At 38.4% G+C, this 19280-nt stretch overlaps 1 protein-coding gene across 5 annotated transcripts in view; it reads left to right on the forward strand.

Moving 5' to 3' along the window:
* Window positions 1–18814, forward strand: part of APBA1 (amyloid beta precursor protein binding family A member 1) — a 98562-nt gene extending 79748 nt beyond the window's left edge. For 4 of the 5 annotated variants that reach the window (XM_074855677.1, XM_074855679.1, XM_074855680.1 and 1 more), the window contains 8 exons: window positions 2437–2469; window positions 3565–3651; window positions 4237–4422; window positions 7891–8070; window positions 8855–9067; window positions 13087–13206; window positions 13871–14011; window positions 15404–18814. In XM_074855677.1, coding sequence (XP_074711778.1) covers window positions 2437–2469; window positions 3565–3651; window positions 4237–4422; window positions 7891–8070; window positions 8855–9067; window positions 13087–13206; window positions 13871–14011; window positions 15404–15475 — 1032 coding nt within the window. In that variant the 3' untranslated portion in view covers window positions 15476–18814. The remainder of the gene's footprint in view (window positions 1–2436; window positions 2470–3564; window positions 3652–4236; window positions 4423–7890; window positions 8071–8854; window positions 9068–13086; window positions 13207–13870; window positions 14012–15403) is intronic. The other variant, XM_074855681.1, reaches the window with a different exon arrangement.
* The last annotated feature ends 466 nt before the right edge of the window (window positions 18815–19280 follow it).

Here is a 19280-nt window from a genome sequence, read left to right on the forward strand (position 1 = left end):
GGTATTTCACCATTTTCAGACTGTAGTATAATTTCTTCAGATAGCACAGAAAAAAAATATTTTCACATTTTACTTGGAGTGGATCCATAATACTTGTAACAGTGAAAAAGTTGATGTTCATGGTTAAAATTCACAGCTGATTTGTGCTGTTATGTTTCACATGTGAACTAACAATTAACTTTCATTTTTATTTTTCATCAGCAGATTTTGAGCTATGTGGCAGGTTTGAACATTTTTAGATAACTGATTTAATTACTGAATGTAATGTAAGAAAACACATATGTGGAAATAGTTTAGTATTCTGCACATTTTTGTTTACTGAGTGTCATCTAGGTGTTCACTGAGTTGCAGTACATTTTTTGTAGAGGCGAAATGGGTTGACTATATTTAAGACATCCCTGTAGCAAAAGTGGAAGCTTGCTGGTTTTTAACAATTTGTAATTTTGGAAATTGCTACTAGGTACATAATTACATTTCATTTACCTTAAATAAAAAGCCTGGACTCTGTATATTTAAGAAAAAAAAAAAAAAAAAGGCTTATATTAGGTAGTTTCTGGTTTTTCTAAGAATATAGAAAGAATCTTTCAATCTAAATTAGCAAAATAATGTGGTCATAAAGAGGATTTGTTTGATGAAGTGTCTTGCATAGAATTATCCTAATTTATTTTTTCATGGACCATAGCTTCTTTTATGACATTTCTGTGCAATGTTAAATCACTTATTAAAATTGGTTGTTCCATGTCATTACCTTAGTTTTATGAAATATTTGAAAGTCATTCTTCAAAAAACTAAAATACTACTAAGACCAGATGCTTCCATTGCAAGAGCAGAAGATACAATAAATTGAATGGTAGTGTATTTTGATTAATCTTTGATTCTGCATTGTAAACCTCTAGCTCAAGGATTTTTTTTCCCCCTTTTTCTTCTTTTTGGCCTGTGCTTTTCTTCTTTTGTGAGGTCCCTCACTCTGTAAAGCTTGGGGAGAGGGGGAAATTGTCTAAAGGGGAGCTTGATTTTGGAAAGCAGTTTAAATGCTCTGTCTCATTAGTGTCTCCCCCTTGCCCAGTGTGTGGCAGGCAGCTGTTATTCAAGATGAGTATATTATTTCTGAGTATCAATGTAAATTAATATAATGAAGAGCCTGCAGCATGAGGCAGTTCTAATTGCTTTTGCAATAGTTTGCAGTCACCAGGTTATCAAATATTTCTTAATTTGAAAAAGGTGACTAAAAGCTAGTGTGAGAATGTTTATATTTGTAAATAAGCAGCACAGTCTGAAGTTTCAGTAGCTGCTTTCAGGTTTGTTTAGATGAAACCTGACAGATGTAAGTTGTGAGCATCAGTATAAAACGTTTGATGTGTCTTGTGATTGAGGCCTCCTGTTTGTTCTTCGTAAAAGTAATTAGCCATAAATCTCTATGAAGCCTGTAATAATAAGCTTCCTACCTACCACAAGAACACCTGTTAATTTAATTAGTTAAGAGGCTGTTACTGTTGGAAGTAAAAGGATATCTGCCAGCCTGGTGAGTATTGCATTTCTTCAGTAAGCAAGTCTGTAAGTTCAGGTTCACCTTGGTTTGAATTAATGGTTGCAAGACTGTAAGAATGATGCTTATTTGTGGTTTTATTGTTGCCACAGTAGTAGCACATAAGGAATCAGATTGTTGCAATGAGTTGGATGTAAATCAGTTAAACTACTCAGTGACAAGAGACCTATTTGTGGAACTGAAGTACATGCTCCACTGCTGCCTTCAAAAAATGTGGACATGTCTTTGTGCAGGAGTCACAGGAAAAACTGTTGTCCAGATATGCAATGCTAACAGTGGTATGGGTATATTTGCACAGAAGGAGGAGAAAATGGAGGTGAAATTTACCGTCTGTCATACTGTTTTTCCAGGAAAAAATAACATCGTTTTAGGGAGGTTATTTTTTTGAAGACTGGTTAAATATGAGAGCATTAGGAAACTTGCATCTAAATTCTTTAGATCTGAAAAATCTGTAATGGTTAAGATTATTCTCCCACCTTTTACACTGATGTTGCTTCAAAAGCAGTAACATCATGGTTTACACCGCTGTAAATGAGCAGAAGCTCAATTTTTTTTTCGTTAAAAAAAGCCCCAAGAAACAAACCCACACTAAAAAACAATTATTTTTTTCAAGTGACATTTTAAATGAAAGAAAAAGAAATTCCTCTTGTGTTCTTCCTGACTGTTTTGGTGCGGTTTCTTTTCATTTTTTAAAGTACTTGTGCTAAACGTGATTTTTTTTTTTTTTAAGCCAAAAAGAAAAGGAGGAAACTAATCTAAGCAGGGGCTAATTTAGAACAGCTAGTAGTCTGTGAGCCCTGGCATTAGCAGGCAGATTTCTTCTTGACTTGGAGTCTCTGTAAGTTCTTCTCTAACTATTCTCCTGTCTCTGTTTGTTCCATGCTAAGCAGATGGCCCAGAAATTAGCCAAAAGCAGGAAGAAGGTGCAGTACAAACTCCATCAGCTTGATGTTATGCCTGTTCTTTTGTTTTCTGGGATGTTTTTTTGCCTTTCTTTTTATTTCGAGTTTTTATTTTCTGCATCCAGCAAGTTTTTTTTAGATTTATTTCTGAGCCACCATACAAGTTGACATTTGTCAGAAATCAGTCACCTGATTGGCCATTTTCTGTTGCTTATCATTAGCCATCTCATGTTAGAAATAGAATAAAGATTGGATTTATCAAATGGTTACAGGCAGTACCCAAAATGCATACTAAAGAAACAGGACCAACATGGCAAAGGTTTTAACTATGTAAAATGATAGACTAAAATTAAGTTTGGAGGGTTTTTTAATCTTTTTATAAGAGTACCTTGTTTGATTCACAGACGTGTCAAATTGCTGGATGCAAAAAAGAAAAAAAGTTTATGTATATACACACAGTAATATGCTGAGATTGACGCATTTTAGTAATAAGTTTTGTTTATGAAGTTTTTAAGTACTTTTAACAAATCTAATTTATTAAAAAATTGCAAGTGTTTGCTTTCTGTTAACAAAATGTGACTTCTACAGTGGGTTAGTGCTTGAAGAGTATGTTGTTTGACTATGACAGTGTTCTTACCAGGACTGCATTATGAATTGCTTAAGCTGTACCCACCTGTGGCACAGGTTTTTCCACAGGTCTTTGTGGTCACTGTTAGCTCATATAGAAAGTCCTCAGGCAAGAGATGCTATTAGGCCTTTCTATGGCTTGTGTGAAAAACCTTCCTTAAAGTGGGATTCATAGTGTGGAGAAAATGAGAGAATCATTTTGATTTTCATGAAGTCTTTGTATAGTTCATGTTGCAGTCAGGTATAATTTTACTGAATCAGGAAAAAAACCAAGGGAAGCTTTTATGGGGTTAAGAATTTTTCAGATAATATCCAATTCACTTTCACATATATGTATATAGTTTCCATATCTTTGTGTTTAGCTTCTGCAGTCTATCTTGCATTGCTGTTCTGGTGACTGTGTCTTAGTGCACCCCTGTTTGTGAGCTAACGTCATTGGTAAGTATGTTACCTGATGTGTTTGTTTGACTCTAGTCCATTTATTTGCAGGCTCCAGAAGGTGAATCTCAACCCATGACTGAAGTGGATCTCTTCATTTCTACACAGAGGATAAAAGTACTGAATGCAGACACACAGGTATAGACAAAGACACCTTTGTCAGTATTGTGGTAGTAGGCTACTGAAATAAACTTTCACCTACCTGCAAAAATTTGTCCCTCAAAAAGTGCTTGCTCTTGTATTTCCCAACAGGATTTCCTAGTAAAAAATCCATGTTCAAGAACCATGTCATACATACAATTACTCTGCTGTGTGTTTGACTGTAGAAATTATTAGAATGTGCAGGTAGTCTAATTGCAGTCATCTATTTCTTAGAAGCCATGATGCATTGAGTATGGTGCCCAGAGTAGCCCAGAATGTTTGGTTGTGATAATTTGAAGTTCATAGTCCTTTGCACATACATGCCCAGCATATTCAGGTTCTGATATTGAGGTCTTTATGTGCTTTGCCACAGAAAGTGCAACTTTAATTTGTAAAACTTGCTCTTTGCTTTACTTTTGGAAAGTGAAGCTCTTGTTTTCTATTGGCATCTCCCTTCATGCATGACAGGTATTACAGACTTCACTTAACAAAAATCTTACATTGTTGTTTGTCTGCATAATACTAGGTGTGCAATAAGAACTTTATTGAAACAGCTGCTCACGTTGTTTTTTGTATTCCCAGGAAACCATGATGGATCATCCGCTGCGGACCATTTCTTACATTGCAGATATAGGAAATATAGTTGTTTTGATGGCTCGTAGGCGAATGCCACGGTCTAACTCCCAGGATAATGTGGAAGCATCTCACCCTTCCCAAGACGGAAAGAGGCAGTACAAAATGATTTGTCATGTCTTTGAGTCTGAGGATGTGAGCAATTACTCTGTCTTGTAATTTTCTAGGGGTAGAAATGTCAGCATATTTTGGTAGGCTTGAAGTCCATTGCAAGTGGTCCTGTTTGTTCTTTAACTGCAACCAAATATTTAATCTAAGCAGAGGAACTTGCCTTCTGCTTGCATGTTTGGACCTGACATTTTACTCACAAAATCGGTGTTTATAGAAATGCCTCACATTTTTAAGCTCCTTCAGTGCCTTCCAGTAACAATGAGAGGAGGATCCAGTTGCCACATCTTACAAATAGCAGCTTAGATTCTGCATGTCAGAGTGGAAATCTATCAGAGATGCTTATTTTCCTAGGGAAATTCTAATCCCAAATTTTGCATCAAGGATCAATCATTGATACATACTAGAAAGGTAAAGGTGTGGGGTTTTTTTTTTTCCCTTTGAGGAGTAGAGTTGTGTTGGGGAGTAGTTGCTGCCATCATATCAAAAAGCCAGCAAAATTGATAATTCCAGCAAACCAAAAGTATGCTGAATAGAGGCAGATCTGAGTAAATTTTAGTCTATGCAGGTTACTAATTTACCTTATATAGGACTTGATATCCTGTTTTCACAATCAATATGCATAACTTGCTGATTTTATGCACTTTTTTAAGCTCAGTAACTGAAAGGTAAAATCAAACATCTCAGATGAAGTGGCTAGATATGTAGTTGTCAAGATCATAATCAAGTTAGCCCTAGTAATTTGGGAAAATAAGAAAATCTCAGTTCTAAGCCCTCCGAATAGCAGAGCATTACTTAAGAGAAGTAAGGGGAAAATACCAGTGTCTTATAAAATACTCATATCTCTTCCACTCTACAGTATATCAGCAAGGACTTTGACATGGGAAGGTTTTCTTGAATAAGCAGCTGATTTTATGTAGTGATGAATCTATTCTAAACCCATGTCTGGATAAATTATCTGGTTGAAGATGCATGTACATATATGACCCACTGCTGAGGTTGAGGTTAAAAAGTAGGGGCAAGAGTACTGATAGAAGTAATCCTCTACCAAAATTTTGACAGAGAGCATAAAAAATTGGACTTTTTTTCCCCAAAACTAACATGTAAGCCAGTTATGCAAAGCCTTTCAAGAAACTGGTGTTAAGTAGAGAGTAGTGGTCTTTTGGCTTAATATCATTTGATATGCTGCCCACTTTGAGGCTGCTGTTCCTGTATTTCTAGTCACAAGTTTGGACACTGCTAGCTCTCTTACTGCCCAGCTGAAAAAGCAAAAATCAAACTGTCAGAGGCCAGAGATGGGGCTTACTTTCCTTCAGCATGTGGAGGTCTGACTATGATCCAGACTTCCTAGATCTGTTTCACAGGCTACTATTAATACTTTGGCTAGCTGGAATCTGTTCTTTTGGGGATCACTGACATTACTTTCTGTGGTTTGTTTGGATCAGCCCATATTGGTGTCAGATGTGATCCTCCCTATGCAACTAGATGTTGGCCTGAAAAGTAGATGCCTGTAGATCCAATAAAAGCATTACTCAGTGATGTGAAAATATGCTGAGAAATTGCAGGAGATTACATCAGCTCTCCTTAGTCATGGTATAGTTCACAAATAGCTTGCAAAATTTATCTCAAATACCCAAATGACTAAAAGAGTTAGAATGGAAACACTGTAGCACCTATTAGCAGCAAGGAGATGTCAGCTTCAAAGATCTTTTACATCCAGTTGGGTACTACAGCCTGTTTATATTATAAAAGTCATGTCTATATCATTGTCACCTTTTCTTCTGGGACAGCTGGCTATTTAGAAGAATTTACTTAGTAACTGACAAAGAAGCTGTAAGCCCTCAAGCAGGTGTTGGCCAGAACGTGTTTCTGCTTGGAAGAGTCCTTTTCTAAGGAGGACGGCACCAGATTTTCAACTGTATTTAGAGCTGGATCTTCAAATGAGCTGAACCCCAGTGACGTGTCCAAATGCTGGGTCTCTAAATGGGAGTTGGTCTCTTCCTGGAGAGAAGATACATGTGTATGAATGTAAAGTTGACGTTTATCTCCTCACTTAGGTTGCTGAGCTATGGAGGTGTAGTTTTCCCATTTTCTTGTTTTCTTGTTCTTGCTGTCAAAACTAGGTTGATCTGAGCATTGGTAAAATACTGCCAATCTAGATATTGGCCTTTTCAGCACCAGCAATCACGCTGTTCTCATCAGCAGGTTTAGCGCTAGTTTGAGTTGCTTTTAAGGTACAATCAACTTTTTATTTCAGGGTTGGGAACCTTTCCTTTATTAGGGACTAAAATGGACTTTAAATACAGCTGATAGGCTGTATAAAAATACACCTCAGCAGTATTCATTCACCATCAGCACTCCCTCAGGCCTACCTTGTCAGCTGTGGAACTCTCCTCTTCTCTCTGCTCCCTTCACCACAGCCCACACTGTGCTCCAAGGGACTGTTCCAGTACATATCATGGGCAACTCCTGTGCGCTACACAGTGCTTACTGCACATATCGCTCCAGTTATGCACAGCAGTACTCTGCATCATGCTGTGCTGCTTTCCTCTCCTGTCCGTTACCTGTCTCATACTACCTCAAAGGGAGGCATCCCTCTGGTCTGCTGTTTCCAGCGGCATTCACCACTATGCATGACACAGAGCTTTCTCCATGTCTGCCTTGGGCCCAGTCTCTCTCCCACTGCTGCATATGTAGAACAGCTCAAGAATGGGAGCAATGCACTGTAGTGAGTGGTGCATTTGGTGGCCTTAGGTGCAGAGAAGGCTATGGGAAGCTGCAGATGCAAGAGAGTGCACACAAAGGACAGGCTGAGAAGGAAAAGGGCAGGAAACTGGAAAAGTCATGGGAGTTGGAGGGAGGGAAACAAGCAGTGTAGGGGAGAGAGATTGAAGGAGGTAGGACAGTGGAGAAGGAGATGTGTGTGACCACTTCCAATTGCTTCAAGGCCTGGATCCAGTCACTAGTTTCTGCCTTTTTCATGTTTCATCTGAGACTGAGGTAGAAGCAGCCAATATGGACATGATGTTTTTAAAGGAGTGTAAGAAAAGGAGTGGTTGTGTGTTTTCTAGTAGACATTTTCATTTTCACTGCTGGCTTGTCAGAGAATGGCATTGCCTCTGCTAGAAGGGAGAGCCATCTGGGATCTGCACATGTAGGAAGAATTGTAGGTGCAAGCTACAGTCACTGCAGTGGGTATACCTTTACATTTATATTATCAGTTCTTACCTGTGAAAGGATGGCTTTATTTGTATCTCTCATTTATAATTGCTTACCAAGCTGTATTCATGGCACAGCTGAATGTGTTGACATTTTGTGGGTCTTCTAAATTAATTTTTAATGCACAAATATTTTTTAAACTGGTTTGCAGTAAATTGTAGGTTCATCAACTTGATGATTCATTTTACACTGTGATTGTAACAGAGAAAGTGTCAGTGGACAAGACCATCAGAATGTTTCACTTTTTTTTTTTCTCTTCTCTGGGAACTGCTACAGGCACAGCTGATTGCACAGTCCATAGGTCAAGCATTTAGTGTGGCCTACCAGGAATTTCTGAGGGCAAATGGAATCAACCCAGAAGACCTTAGCCAGAAGGAATATAGTGACTTGCTCAATACCCAGGACATGTACAATGATGACCTGATTCACTTCTCCAAATCTGAAAACTGCAAAGATGTATGTCTCATTTTTTTTCTGTAACAACATTAAGCTGCTCTGTACCAGTTGCAGGCCCATGCTGGCAGAAATCAGGAAACCATTAATACTTCCTATAAATTACCTCAGTGAGACTAGAATATCCTCCGAAGTAGGACACCCTGTCATCAGTTCTGATTCAAAGGCAAACAGTGAACCCAAATTTGTCAGCAGTGAAATGATTTACCATCTATTTGTGTTTACCAAACAATTTTCACACATGTTTGAAAATGAATTTAGGTTAATATAATTCAACAGATTACAGTAAAGAATGTAAAATTTATAGAGGCACGGGTGTTTGTGAAAATGGCTGATTCCAGATTTTAAAGAATTGTATTTGCTGAAAGAATTTGCAGCTTGCTTAATAAAGATGAAACTGCACCACTGGAACACACAGTTAGTGGTTTTCCAATCCACAGTCATAATCTCTTGCAATCTCTTCCTGTTGAGCTTTGTCACTGAAGCCCATGGCACCAGTGTTTCTTCAACTCCAATTTCCTCTGCTCATATGCAGAAATAAGTTGTGAGGGGTGTTTCGAGCTAAGTAAAATATCTGTTATGTAGTGCTGATTATTTCGTGTTTGAGTACAAATGAAATATAGCAAAATCTGTGCCCTGGTTTGTTTTGCCTTTGAATTGGGAAGGCAGGTTGCAAGTAAGGAGAGATATGTTTTTGTTGGTTATATAAATGTTTGGGGCTGGGGGCATGTTAGTTCCATAGCTGTGAAGAAGTTTTTTTTTTGAAACACTTTTTGTTATGTTACAGGTTTACATTGAAAAGCAAAAGGGAGAAATCCTAGGTGTAGTCATTGTGGAGTCTGGCTGGGGATCCATTTTGCCTACAGTTATCATAGCCAACATGATGCATGGAGGACCAGCAGAGAAGTCTGGGAAGCTGAATATAGGGGACCAGATCATGTCAATCAATGGGACCAGTTTGGTTGGTTTACCACTCTCAACATGTCAGAGCATTATAAAGGTATGAAGAATGTTTCTGAAAGTTACACATTTTAAAAGGGTTACATAACAGGAGAGCAGAAAGTATAGAACTCTTAAGTGAATTCTTACCAGATGTTTGTATAGCACTTTCCGTTTCATGGTCTTTAAATTACAGTGGGAATTATGCTACACCAATTTTCTGCCTCCATGCTTACATAGACAAGGACCCTGTGCAGAACTTCACAAGAGAATATTTTGTTCGGAAGGAAGATATTACCAGATACACACTTAAAATTTTATGTGACTAATGTTGTCTTAGGCCGTATTAGCTGTTTAAATGCCTCCTAGTATCTGACTGAACTAGAGCTGATGCTTTGCATTTTGTTTATAACGGTTTTTAAAACTTTTAAACTTTGAATTAAAGATGTACTTATCCTCTGTAGAAACTTTGCCTGAGTTATTTGAGAGTGTGATGCTTCTCTTCACTTGGCTAAATGGGAGATTTTAATTAGAAGAGCTTTATTCTGTTTGTCAGAAAAGTATGTGACTGCAAAAAGCACGCAGGTCAACTGGAACTGAACAGTGTCTGAAGTAGCTGTAGCATACAAGGGAATAGGTATTTTAACATCAGAGTTTCAAGAGCTGTAAAGATGCATCACTAGGGAATGTTTGAGATGAAGTTATATGGACTTTATTATTTATCAAAATAGCCCCACAGAGCTCCTGCAGATCAAAAAATGTAGACACATAATGTAATGCTGGTGGTGCGCTATACAGAAATCCTTCTCTGATTTCTGGGAATATGCCTGTTAAACTTATTTATTTAGGCAACTTTCTGGTAACAAGTTGTATTATGTAATATGGGTTTTTTTGCATTTTGTACTTTTTTAAATTGTAAAGTAAATTTTGCATTTACAAAGTAAATTTACAAAGTAAAGTAAATTTTTTTTTTTTTTTTTTTTTTTGTCCACAGATTAGTTTCTTATTTGAACTAAGACGTTTGCTATAAAGACTTACTATTCTGGTTTCCAAAAATGTTTTATACTGAGTTGTGATGAGTAATAGATGCATAAGTTACTGAACCAGCCATTTTAGATTCAGTGAGTAGAAATGATAGCCTGGAAGTGTAGCATACTAAAAACAGTCTTAGATTTGTGAGGGAAGGAAAAAAGTAATCATATTAAATATCTTTGTGCCAGCTTCAGTGGAACAAAACTCCCTGCAAATTTAGGCTTTTCATGTTAGCCATACTTGTTTCCTATCCCATGTCAATTTTATTTCTAAAACTGTGATTAGTTATTATGAGTCCGGGATTGTAGTGATGGGACAAGAGGTAACAGTTTTAAACTGGAAGAGGGTAGATTTAAATTAGATATAAGGAAGAAATCCTTTCCTGTGAGGGTGGGAGACACTGGGACAGGTTGCCCAGAGAAGTTGTGGATGCCCCCTCCCTGGAAGTGTACAAGGCCAGGTTGGACAGGGCTTTGAAAAACCTGACCTAGTGGAAGGTGTCCCTGCCCATGGCAGAAGGGTTGGAGCTAGATGATCTTTAGGATCCTTTCCAGCCCAAACCATTCTGTGATTCTTTGATTCAGAGCCTTTTCAGGTGGAGTTTTGTTGTGCTCATCTGTACTTTCTCAAGACAACCAACCAGCTTCACTATTTCCAGCTTTGGCAGATCTTTCCCTTCCTCACTGATACTTATTGCTGTTGCCATAGGAACTGCTAGCCATTTATTTTGTCTTTCTAAAGAGAAGATAATCTGTATGTTTGCAGGTCTTCATAACCATACATCTGGAGCTCTTCATATAGCACTTCTGGTAACAAGTATATATACCACTGAATTAAATGTGGCAGAAATATCTCAGGATTTCAGATTTCTTTAGTATGCTGTAAGGACTCCTATAAAAAGATGACAATATTATGTAGCTAAGAAGAATATTTTGCAAGCACTTCAAGGTAATTTCAGTTATGGATGTAATGTCTGCTACTAATTGACCATAAACCAGTTGCAGACTGACAGAGCTTGGAAGAAGCTTTCCATATGTGGTGGTTATTCCCTAATTGTATATTCTTCAGAAGCATCTAGTACTAGCTACTATCAGAAGCTGACTCAGGGAATAGATAAGCAAATAAATTGGTCAAATGATAGAATTGTTTTGTTTCTGATCAGCAGATATTACCAGTCTGCATAATACTGGGTATTAGCCACTTTTGAAATATATGCATTTTCTGTAAAATTTGAAAACTATTTGTTGGGGACCATATTACTTTTTTTTCAAGGAATACATATAAATAACTTGCATATTTGTCAGGGAAGTAAGAGCACAGTAATATCAACTCTGTTGAGGGCGTGTAACTTGAGTGAACTCAGGTCACTGAAGTTAGACACCTAAATTCCTCATAGAAATGGGCATCTCCAGTACTCTGCATAACTCCTACCGTTCTGGATTTAGAAGGCTGAGGCAAAAGCCCCTCAGACTTTTGAGTAAACATTGTACCCACAGCTTAGTACAGGTTGACTAGTTGCTGTCTTCTACAGTGTGTGTTGTTGTGAAGACCTGCATATAGAAGATGAATGACCCTTGAGCATGTGTGGAGTGCTGCTCACTCCTCACCAGAGTGCAGGAGTCCACAGTCATGGAAGAGATGGAGTTCAGACCTTCTTTCTGCTGGGAGTAGAGGTGGTTCCCACAGCCACGTGCTTTGTCATTTTGTGTTCACATGCCCATTCTCTTGGAGTCACTTTCAACAATGAGCCAAGCTGAGCTCAGCACTGTGTGGAAGTGACAGCAGCTGTTTCCCATGTGATGATTGCATCCAGTTTAAGGCACTGACAAGAAAACAGACTCTAAGGCAGTTCACCCTGGCAGGATGCCAGTATAGCTATTAAAGCCGCTGCTGAATCTACACTTTAGCTCAACAGAATCAACAGCAGTAAACTAGATGTAGAGACTTCAGTGTATTACCTTAGGCGTAGTAGGAAATATTTTTCAGAATTAACCTTTTGAAGTCAGTGCAGACACCTGTTAGTTGCAGTGGGACCCAGATTTCAATTGTACGTATAACAGGAATTCAGAAATAGGTACTGGAATTGATAGGTGTTGTATTGAGTAAGGTGGAAGTTGCTGTATTCTTTATAAAGCATTTCTTTCTTGATATGGATTTTATTTATCTATTTATTTATGACTAATCCTTGATGTGAATGAAGCATTTCAGAAAAATATCTTAACAATCTCCAAGAGCTCTGGATGCTTGAAGTTGTACAAGGGGTCGGATTGAAGTTATCTGCATTTTTACATTTGAGTTTTCATGGATCCATACAATCAGTCTCTGAGACTGGCAGTCACTGCTGAAACTGGTCTAGACCAACACTTTCGTTCAAAGTAGAGCAGGTTGCTTAGTGCCCACTAGGGTTTAAATAACTCCAAAGCTGGATACTCCACAATCTCTCTCAGTAATCTGTTGCAGTGTTTTACCACCCTGACAGTAAAAATAAATTTTCCTCCTTCAATTTTCTCCTGGTAGCAAGGAGTTCATGACAAATGTGATATAACTCATTTAGAAGGGAGGAGGAACAGAATTTAGGACCACTGCTTATGCAAGCATGATATGAGCAGGACCTGCCATTTGCTTGACAGAATTTAATATATCGCATTAGGGAAGCCACTTATTTGTAACTATCATAGTAAGTTACTCTAAAATTTTATTTCCCATCCACAGTCTTTGGCTTTTTTGGTGAGCTGTATAGACCTGTTCAACATTCTTTTTGTACATGATTTGTGTTATCAAATGAAGAAATTGCAGACAGGAAGCTAGTTTTCTTAAAATAACTGTGTCAGCTTCTTGGTAAGAAAAAAATGATATTTTATCACTCGTTTCAGTGAATATTATGCTTGTGTCTGGCATTCAGTGATCAGATACTGTTACAATGCATACAAAGAGCAGTTTGTTCAGGGCTGTTCCCATGTCAATACTTTAACACTTTTTTCCCCACACAGTGCTTATGTTAAATATTTTGTCTTTGACAGCATTTTTAATGGTGATTTCTTTTCGCAGGGTTTGAAAAACCAGGCCCGGATTAAACTGAACATTGTTAGGTGTCCTCCGGTAACCACAGTCTTGATCAGGAGACCAGACCTCAGATATCAGTTGGGCTTCAGTGTGCAGAATGGGATTGTAAGTAGCTTTCACACTATCTTGTTAAGCTTTAATATACATGAAACTTCTTACTCATTTGTGGGTAAGTTTCAGTGTGGGAAGAGGGAAGCTGCCATTTTCTCTCCCTTAGAGCAAACAGGACTTTGCATATGTGTTAAGTCTAAGATATAAAAGCTGAGTTAATCAGAGTTATTTTTTGTCTTTGACTCTGCTTACTTCACAACTTTAGAGTCAGCCAGAGGAGTAGAAAAGCTGGTTTAGGTTAGAGAAACAAAAATGTGTAGCAGAGGCTGCTTTCAATCAGGATCTTTAATGTCTCTAACCAAGCCATTGTACGATCTCAAAAGAAAAAACTGTTGTTGATCCTGTCTTGTTGTAAGGCATCTGCATCCTGAACATTGCTAAACTGTGGTCTTTCATACGTTCTTAAATTTCCAAACCACAGCACATGTGATGTACAACAGACAGCCTTTTCTGACAGTTTGTTCTGCTCTTGGAATAGAATATCCAGTAGTTACTTGTCACTAACAAATTTTACTTTGAATCAGTGATCGATTACATTTTAGAATTTGTTGCAAGCCTCTGTGTTTAAATGTTGATTTATAGTTTACAGGCAAAAATGGATAACCTAAAGCCTCTGTTCCTTATCCAGACCCTGATAAATTTGTCCTTTCTGTTCCAGATCTGCAGCCTTATGAGAGGAGGTATAGCAGAGCGAGGAGGTGTGCGTGTCGGCCATCGGATCATTGAAATCAATGGACAGAGTGTTGTAGCAACACCCCATGAGAAAATTGTTCACATTCTCTCAAATGCTGTTGGTGAGGTAAGAGCAGGCAATGTGTCTAGGCGATACAACATAGTTCGTTGCTGTTACCATTAACAAACCAGTGGAAAATCAGTAACAAGTGGTGACCCTCAAGGGACCATAATGGGACCAATACTTTTTAATATCTTCATCAATGACAGAGACAGTGGGATTGAGAGCACCTGCAGCAGGTTTGTGGATAACACCAAACTCAGTGGTGCAGTTGATTCGCTTGAGGAAAGGGATGCCATTAGAGGAACTTTGACAGGCTTGAGGAATGAGCCCATGTGACCCTCATGAAGTTCCACAAGGCTTAAATGCAAGGTCCTGCACTTCGGTCGGCGCAATCTCCAACAGCAGTACAGATTGGGTGGTGAAGGGATTGAGAGCAGCCCTGTGGAGAAGGGCTTGTGGATACTGGTGGATGAAAAATTGGGCATGAGCCAGCAATGTGCACTTGCGGCCCTGAAATCCAGCTGTATCCTGGGCTTCATAAAAAGAAGCATGGCCAGCAGGTTGAGGGAGGTGACTCTCCCCCTCTACTCCACTCTCATGAGACCCCACCCAGAGTACTGTGTCTAGCTCTGGGGTCCCCAGCACAAGAAAGGCATCGACCTGTTAGAGTGAGTCCAGAGGAGGGCCACAAAAATGATCAGAGGGCTGGAACACCTTTCCTGTGACGAAAGACTGAGAGAGTTGTGGTTGTTCAGCCTGGAGAAGAGAAGAATCTGGGGGAGCCTTACTGCAGCCTTTCAATATATAAAGAGGACTTCTAAGAAAGATGGAGAGAGACCTTTTACCAGTGCCTCCAGTGACAGGACAATGGGCAGCAGTTTTAATCTGAAAGAGGGTAGATTTAGATTGAACATAAGGAAGAAATTTTTTATGGTGAGGGTGGTGAGACACAGGATCAAGTTGCCCAGAGAAGTTGTGGGTGCCTCATTCTTGGAAGTGTTCAAAGTTGGATGGGGCTTTCATCAACCTGATCTAGTGAAAGATGTCCCCTGCCCACAGCAGGGGGATTGGACTAAATGATCTTCAAAGGTCCCTTCCAACTCGAACTATTCCGTAATTCTGTGATTCTACCTCTATTAGCCTGTTACTATTCAAATCTAAAAAGTGGAAGTGAGAGCGAGCCAGCACACCTTTGTTTATTATTTACCCGTAGTTCTTTATGTTTTAGAAGAACCCTAATTTGAAAATACAAAGCGTCCACAACTTTAGGTCATTCACTGATACTAAACATACTGTTTCATAAAACTACCACCTGCAATACTTTAATAGGGGTGTGAAAACTCTCAGGTTTTACCTTTCCCTTCTGTCCTTCATGACCTTAGCTAGTTCCTTCACCAGTGCTCTGTTGTAGTATGCATGTTAGGAACATTGATTAACTTGCTGTATTTCTTCTAGATTCATATGAAGACTATGCCAGCTGCCATGTACAGACTGTTGACTGCGCAAGAGCAACCAGTTTACATCTAAAGCTGACACCTCAGCATCACGATGTGCATGGAGGATGTTTTTCCTCGTTAGTGCTTGTCTCTCTAGTGCTGCATTTCTGTGTCTGCAGAGACATTTCTCTCTCTCCCTCTCCCCTTCACAGGCACAAACACACTGTCTCTCTCTTCTCTCTCCCTTTTTCCTCTTCTCCCCACCATTTCCCTCTATTTTGGGAAGCGGCGAAATATATCTATGGGACTATTTTGGTTGCATCTTTTTAGAAGTGAAACTTCATGCAGTTCCACATGCAAAACAGGAAATAACAGCAGCATTGTTCACAGCAGGATTCTCAAAGAAGGTTGACTCTGCTTCATGCTACATAATCAGTTTTATTTTTGTGGCTATAATTTGACAAACTGAGTAAATTAAATGTTACTGAATGAAAGATGTCTTTACCAAACAGATAAAAGTACAGGATGCAAAGTGTTCTTTTGGATATCCTACATGTGACTTTGCTTTTCTTGCCCTATTTTCCCATAGGCACTGAGCTCAATATTAAAAGTTTATGTCTGTAGGGATATAAAGGTTTATGTCCAAAAGGATAGTTTTGCCCTCAGGAAGAATTACCTGCTTATGAAGACTCAGTAAATGCTGCTGTTGTAGAATGGACTTTGCTACTACACATGTTTTAATTCCCCTCTGTTGTCAGTTCTTCATGGTAGTAGGACCCCAAAAGGTACTCCGTGAGTTGCTGAAACATGTTACACTTGCATTACTTACACTAGGTAATTTGGGAGGTTTTTTTTACAGCTGCCTCACCCTCTCTGCCCCCAGGTTTCTAAGTCTTTGCTTTCTTCTACTTTGTTTTTAAATGCAACATGTCTTTTGTAGTCCCTTGCCTATTTTAGAGGTTAAAGGAGGGGGGCAGGATCTTTAAATATCTACAATACAGAAATAGTGAGGGGCTTTCCTGAATAGCTACACTTTTTCTAGGCTCTTAATTCTGAATTTGGTGCACACAGCCATGTGTGCCGGTGTATATAGACATTTTTAAAATTGTGCTTGCTATTTATGAAGTTTGAATATAAGAGATCTGCAGACTATTCTAAGTAATTTTGTTCTCTGAGCCAGTTTTAACATATATTTTTGTCCAAAGACATGTCTCATTTTATTGACTTTCTCTTTAGTTCATGATATAGATAATGGTGGGAGTGTTGAGGTGGGAATAAACTTATTTATTTTGTTATATAATTTAACTTGTGATTTTTTTTCAATATGTGTGGCACTTAAAGGGGATATGCGTGTACTATATGCACTTATATGAAGATGATAAAACTTTAGGGATGTATGAAATCTAGGATATGATTGGCCTCTAACTTGCATGCTAGAGACAAAAGGGGAAAAGGGGGTTGGGTTGGTTGTTTTTTTTGAAGAAGGGAAAAAAAAAAGAAGCAGCAGTGTTTTTTCTTCCTAGTGAAAGGAAAATTCTCCATTCTCTGTAGTTATTTTTTACCAGGACTGTATACTGGTGTTTATGCTGAAATTGAGCCATGCATTTAGTCTGGGCTAGTATGTTGATTTCTTTTAAAAAAATAGTTTGTGCTGTGTTTTACTGTGATAGAAGGGCTCAGTGAGATGAAAACAAGAGCAGGCCACACACCACTTCTGCTTTGCAAATGTGCTGCTGGTCATAGTCACTTATTTCTCCATTATTGTGGGGTGGACTGTGCGATGGAAGCATTGTTTGCAGTCTAGTAATGATACCTAGACATTGCTACAGAGATTCATGGAAGTGGATGCGTGTGTGTGTAGAAAGTGTACATGCAGACACTGCTGAGAGCTGTTGAGCCCTCTTGCCAGAGGTCCATTTTTGGCTTTCATAAATCATGGATGTCCATGGGCTGATCAGAGGTAGACAATAAGCTTTGTATTTCAGTGGGCAGTAAATATTTAAGGGAGATAATGAAGTGGTGCATAAACTATTGTAGTAAGTGAGTATGTTTTAGTGTTGAGATTAATGTATGATGACTTGATTTTATGGCAGTTCTTGTTGTTATATAATTTAATCCAAATCTCCATAATAGCAGATTGCACAAGAGAGCGGTGTTAGTATTCCAGGTTAGTACTTATCTCTGCTGCCTGACTAATGCAACTAGATAGTGAATGACTTGTGGGTATATTGTTTAACTCTAGACATCTGATTTATGATCATTTGAACTTTTTTTTCAGAACTTTCCATATATATAGTAATATATGTAAATATGATATATAACCATGTACAATTTAGAAGATTATATACAGTGCAGCCTTTCCATAAATTGCCTGAGGAAACATAGTGAACTCTTGAAGACACAGTTACACTTCTGGTTCCTGTCATGTTTACTCTCTCAGCTTCACTTGTTTCTGTGGTTCTGTCCAGCTTATGTGGTGGGGTCTTTAACTCGCTTCACTGGGAAATGATGAAGACCTGAACATGCAGATGTATTTAGAGATGAAACAACTCTCTTTGAAAATCTTGAAGCCAAGATTCTGTGAAGTTACTGGTGCCTGAGTGCTTGAACAGTTCATGGTAGATAGGTCCTTAACATTAAGCAAGTGAATGCTTGCAGGATCAGAGTCTACAAAAAAATCTCATTTTTTCCAATTACAGTGTGTGCGTAAGATTTCTGAAGTGGGAGGTCCATAGAATGTGCACACTTCTGGTAACAGTCTTGTAAACAATCCCATTTTACTTTGTGAAGGGAAAGAGTTTCAAGAAAAAGGAGCTTGAAATGGAAAGCTGGCAGTTCTCTAAACCATTGCAGCAAGTTGTTAGATTACATATGTGAATTTTTAACAGATTCAGAGGAACAGACTGCTGGTTCACATTCCTTCTTCAGTGACAGACCTGAATTCTTTTTCATCCTTGCTGCTTCATACAGTCTAATTAATTCTAAAGTGTTTACATTAAGGATGAAATATCCCTTGTAATTTTTTTATTAGCAAGTTTCACACATTTGTTTTGAATCTAGTTTTAATTTGAGATTCAGTTGGGATTTCCAGGTTTGCTTGCTTTCCTTGTTTTCTAAATGAAATGTGTTTCTGAAGACAACAATGTGGTTGAGAACTCTTGTATATATTTAGCACAGTACCTAGACTATGAAGTTGTACTATTGTTCTGTAAAGAGGGTGAATAGAAATTATTGTAAAGCGTTGGGAAAAGTATAGTATTGTATTTGTAACAATATTGTTCTTTGTAAACATTTAATGATCTCTATATATAAATATAAATATATATATATAAATATATGTGAGCCTGGAATGTTGATACTGCACATCTACTGAATGTAATTCCTCTGATGTTTTTTGCCACAGGTCTCTGACCTCTGATGAAACTGCAGTGGTTTGATTTGATTGGGCGGGGGGGGGGGGGGGGGGGGGGGCGGGGCAGGGGAGAGTGGAGTGGACTTTTTGTCTTGGGTAGGGCAGGTTGGGGGGTTTCTGGCCAGCTATTTTGTTGTGATGTATTTATTGTGCTACATTCCTTTATTTAACAGAGCGCTAATGTCTGTAAGATTTGCAACAATAAAATACAAAACCAAATACCTCAGACAAGGCTGAAAGTTTGCTCATACTGATCTAGAGGTTGGCTTGCCAATAACTGAATGCATGAAGGTGTCTGAACTGCTCTTTTGCCACTTAGTCTGGAGTAATACTACATGTGGTTCTGCAGATGTGAAGCAATGCTATTAACTTTGTTTTAAGAACAGCATCATTTTCAGGTAATAACTGACATGTGCTCCTAAATGAAGCTGATTCCTTATCTAAGGTTGCATCCCAGTTTCTACCATGTGAAACATCACCATGT

The sequence above is a fragment of the Strix uralensis genome, chromosome Z (assembly GCF_047716275.1).
Source record: "Strix uralensis isolate ZFMK-TIS-50842 chromosome Z, bStrUra1, whole genome shotgun sequence".
In the NCBI taxonomy this organism is placed as follows: Eukaryota; Metazoa; Chordata; class Aves; order Strigiformes; family Strigidae; genus Strix; species Strix uralensis.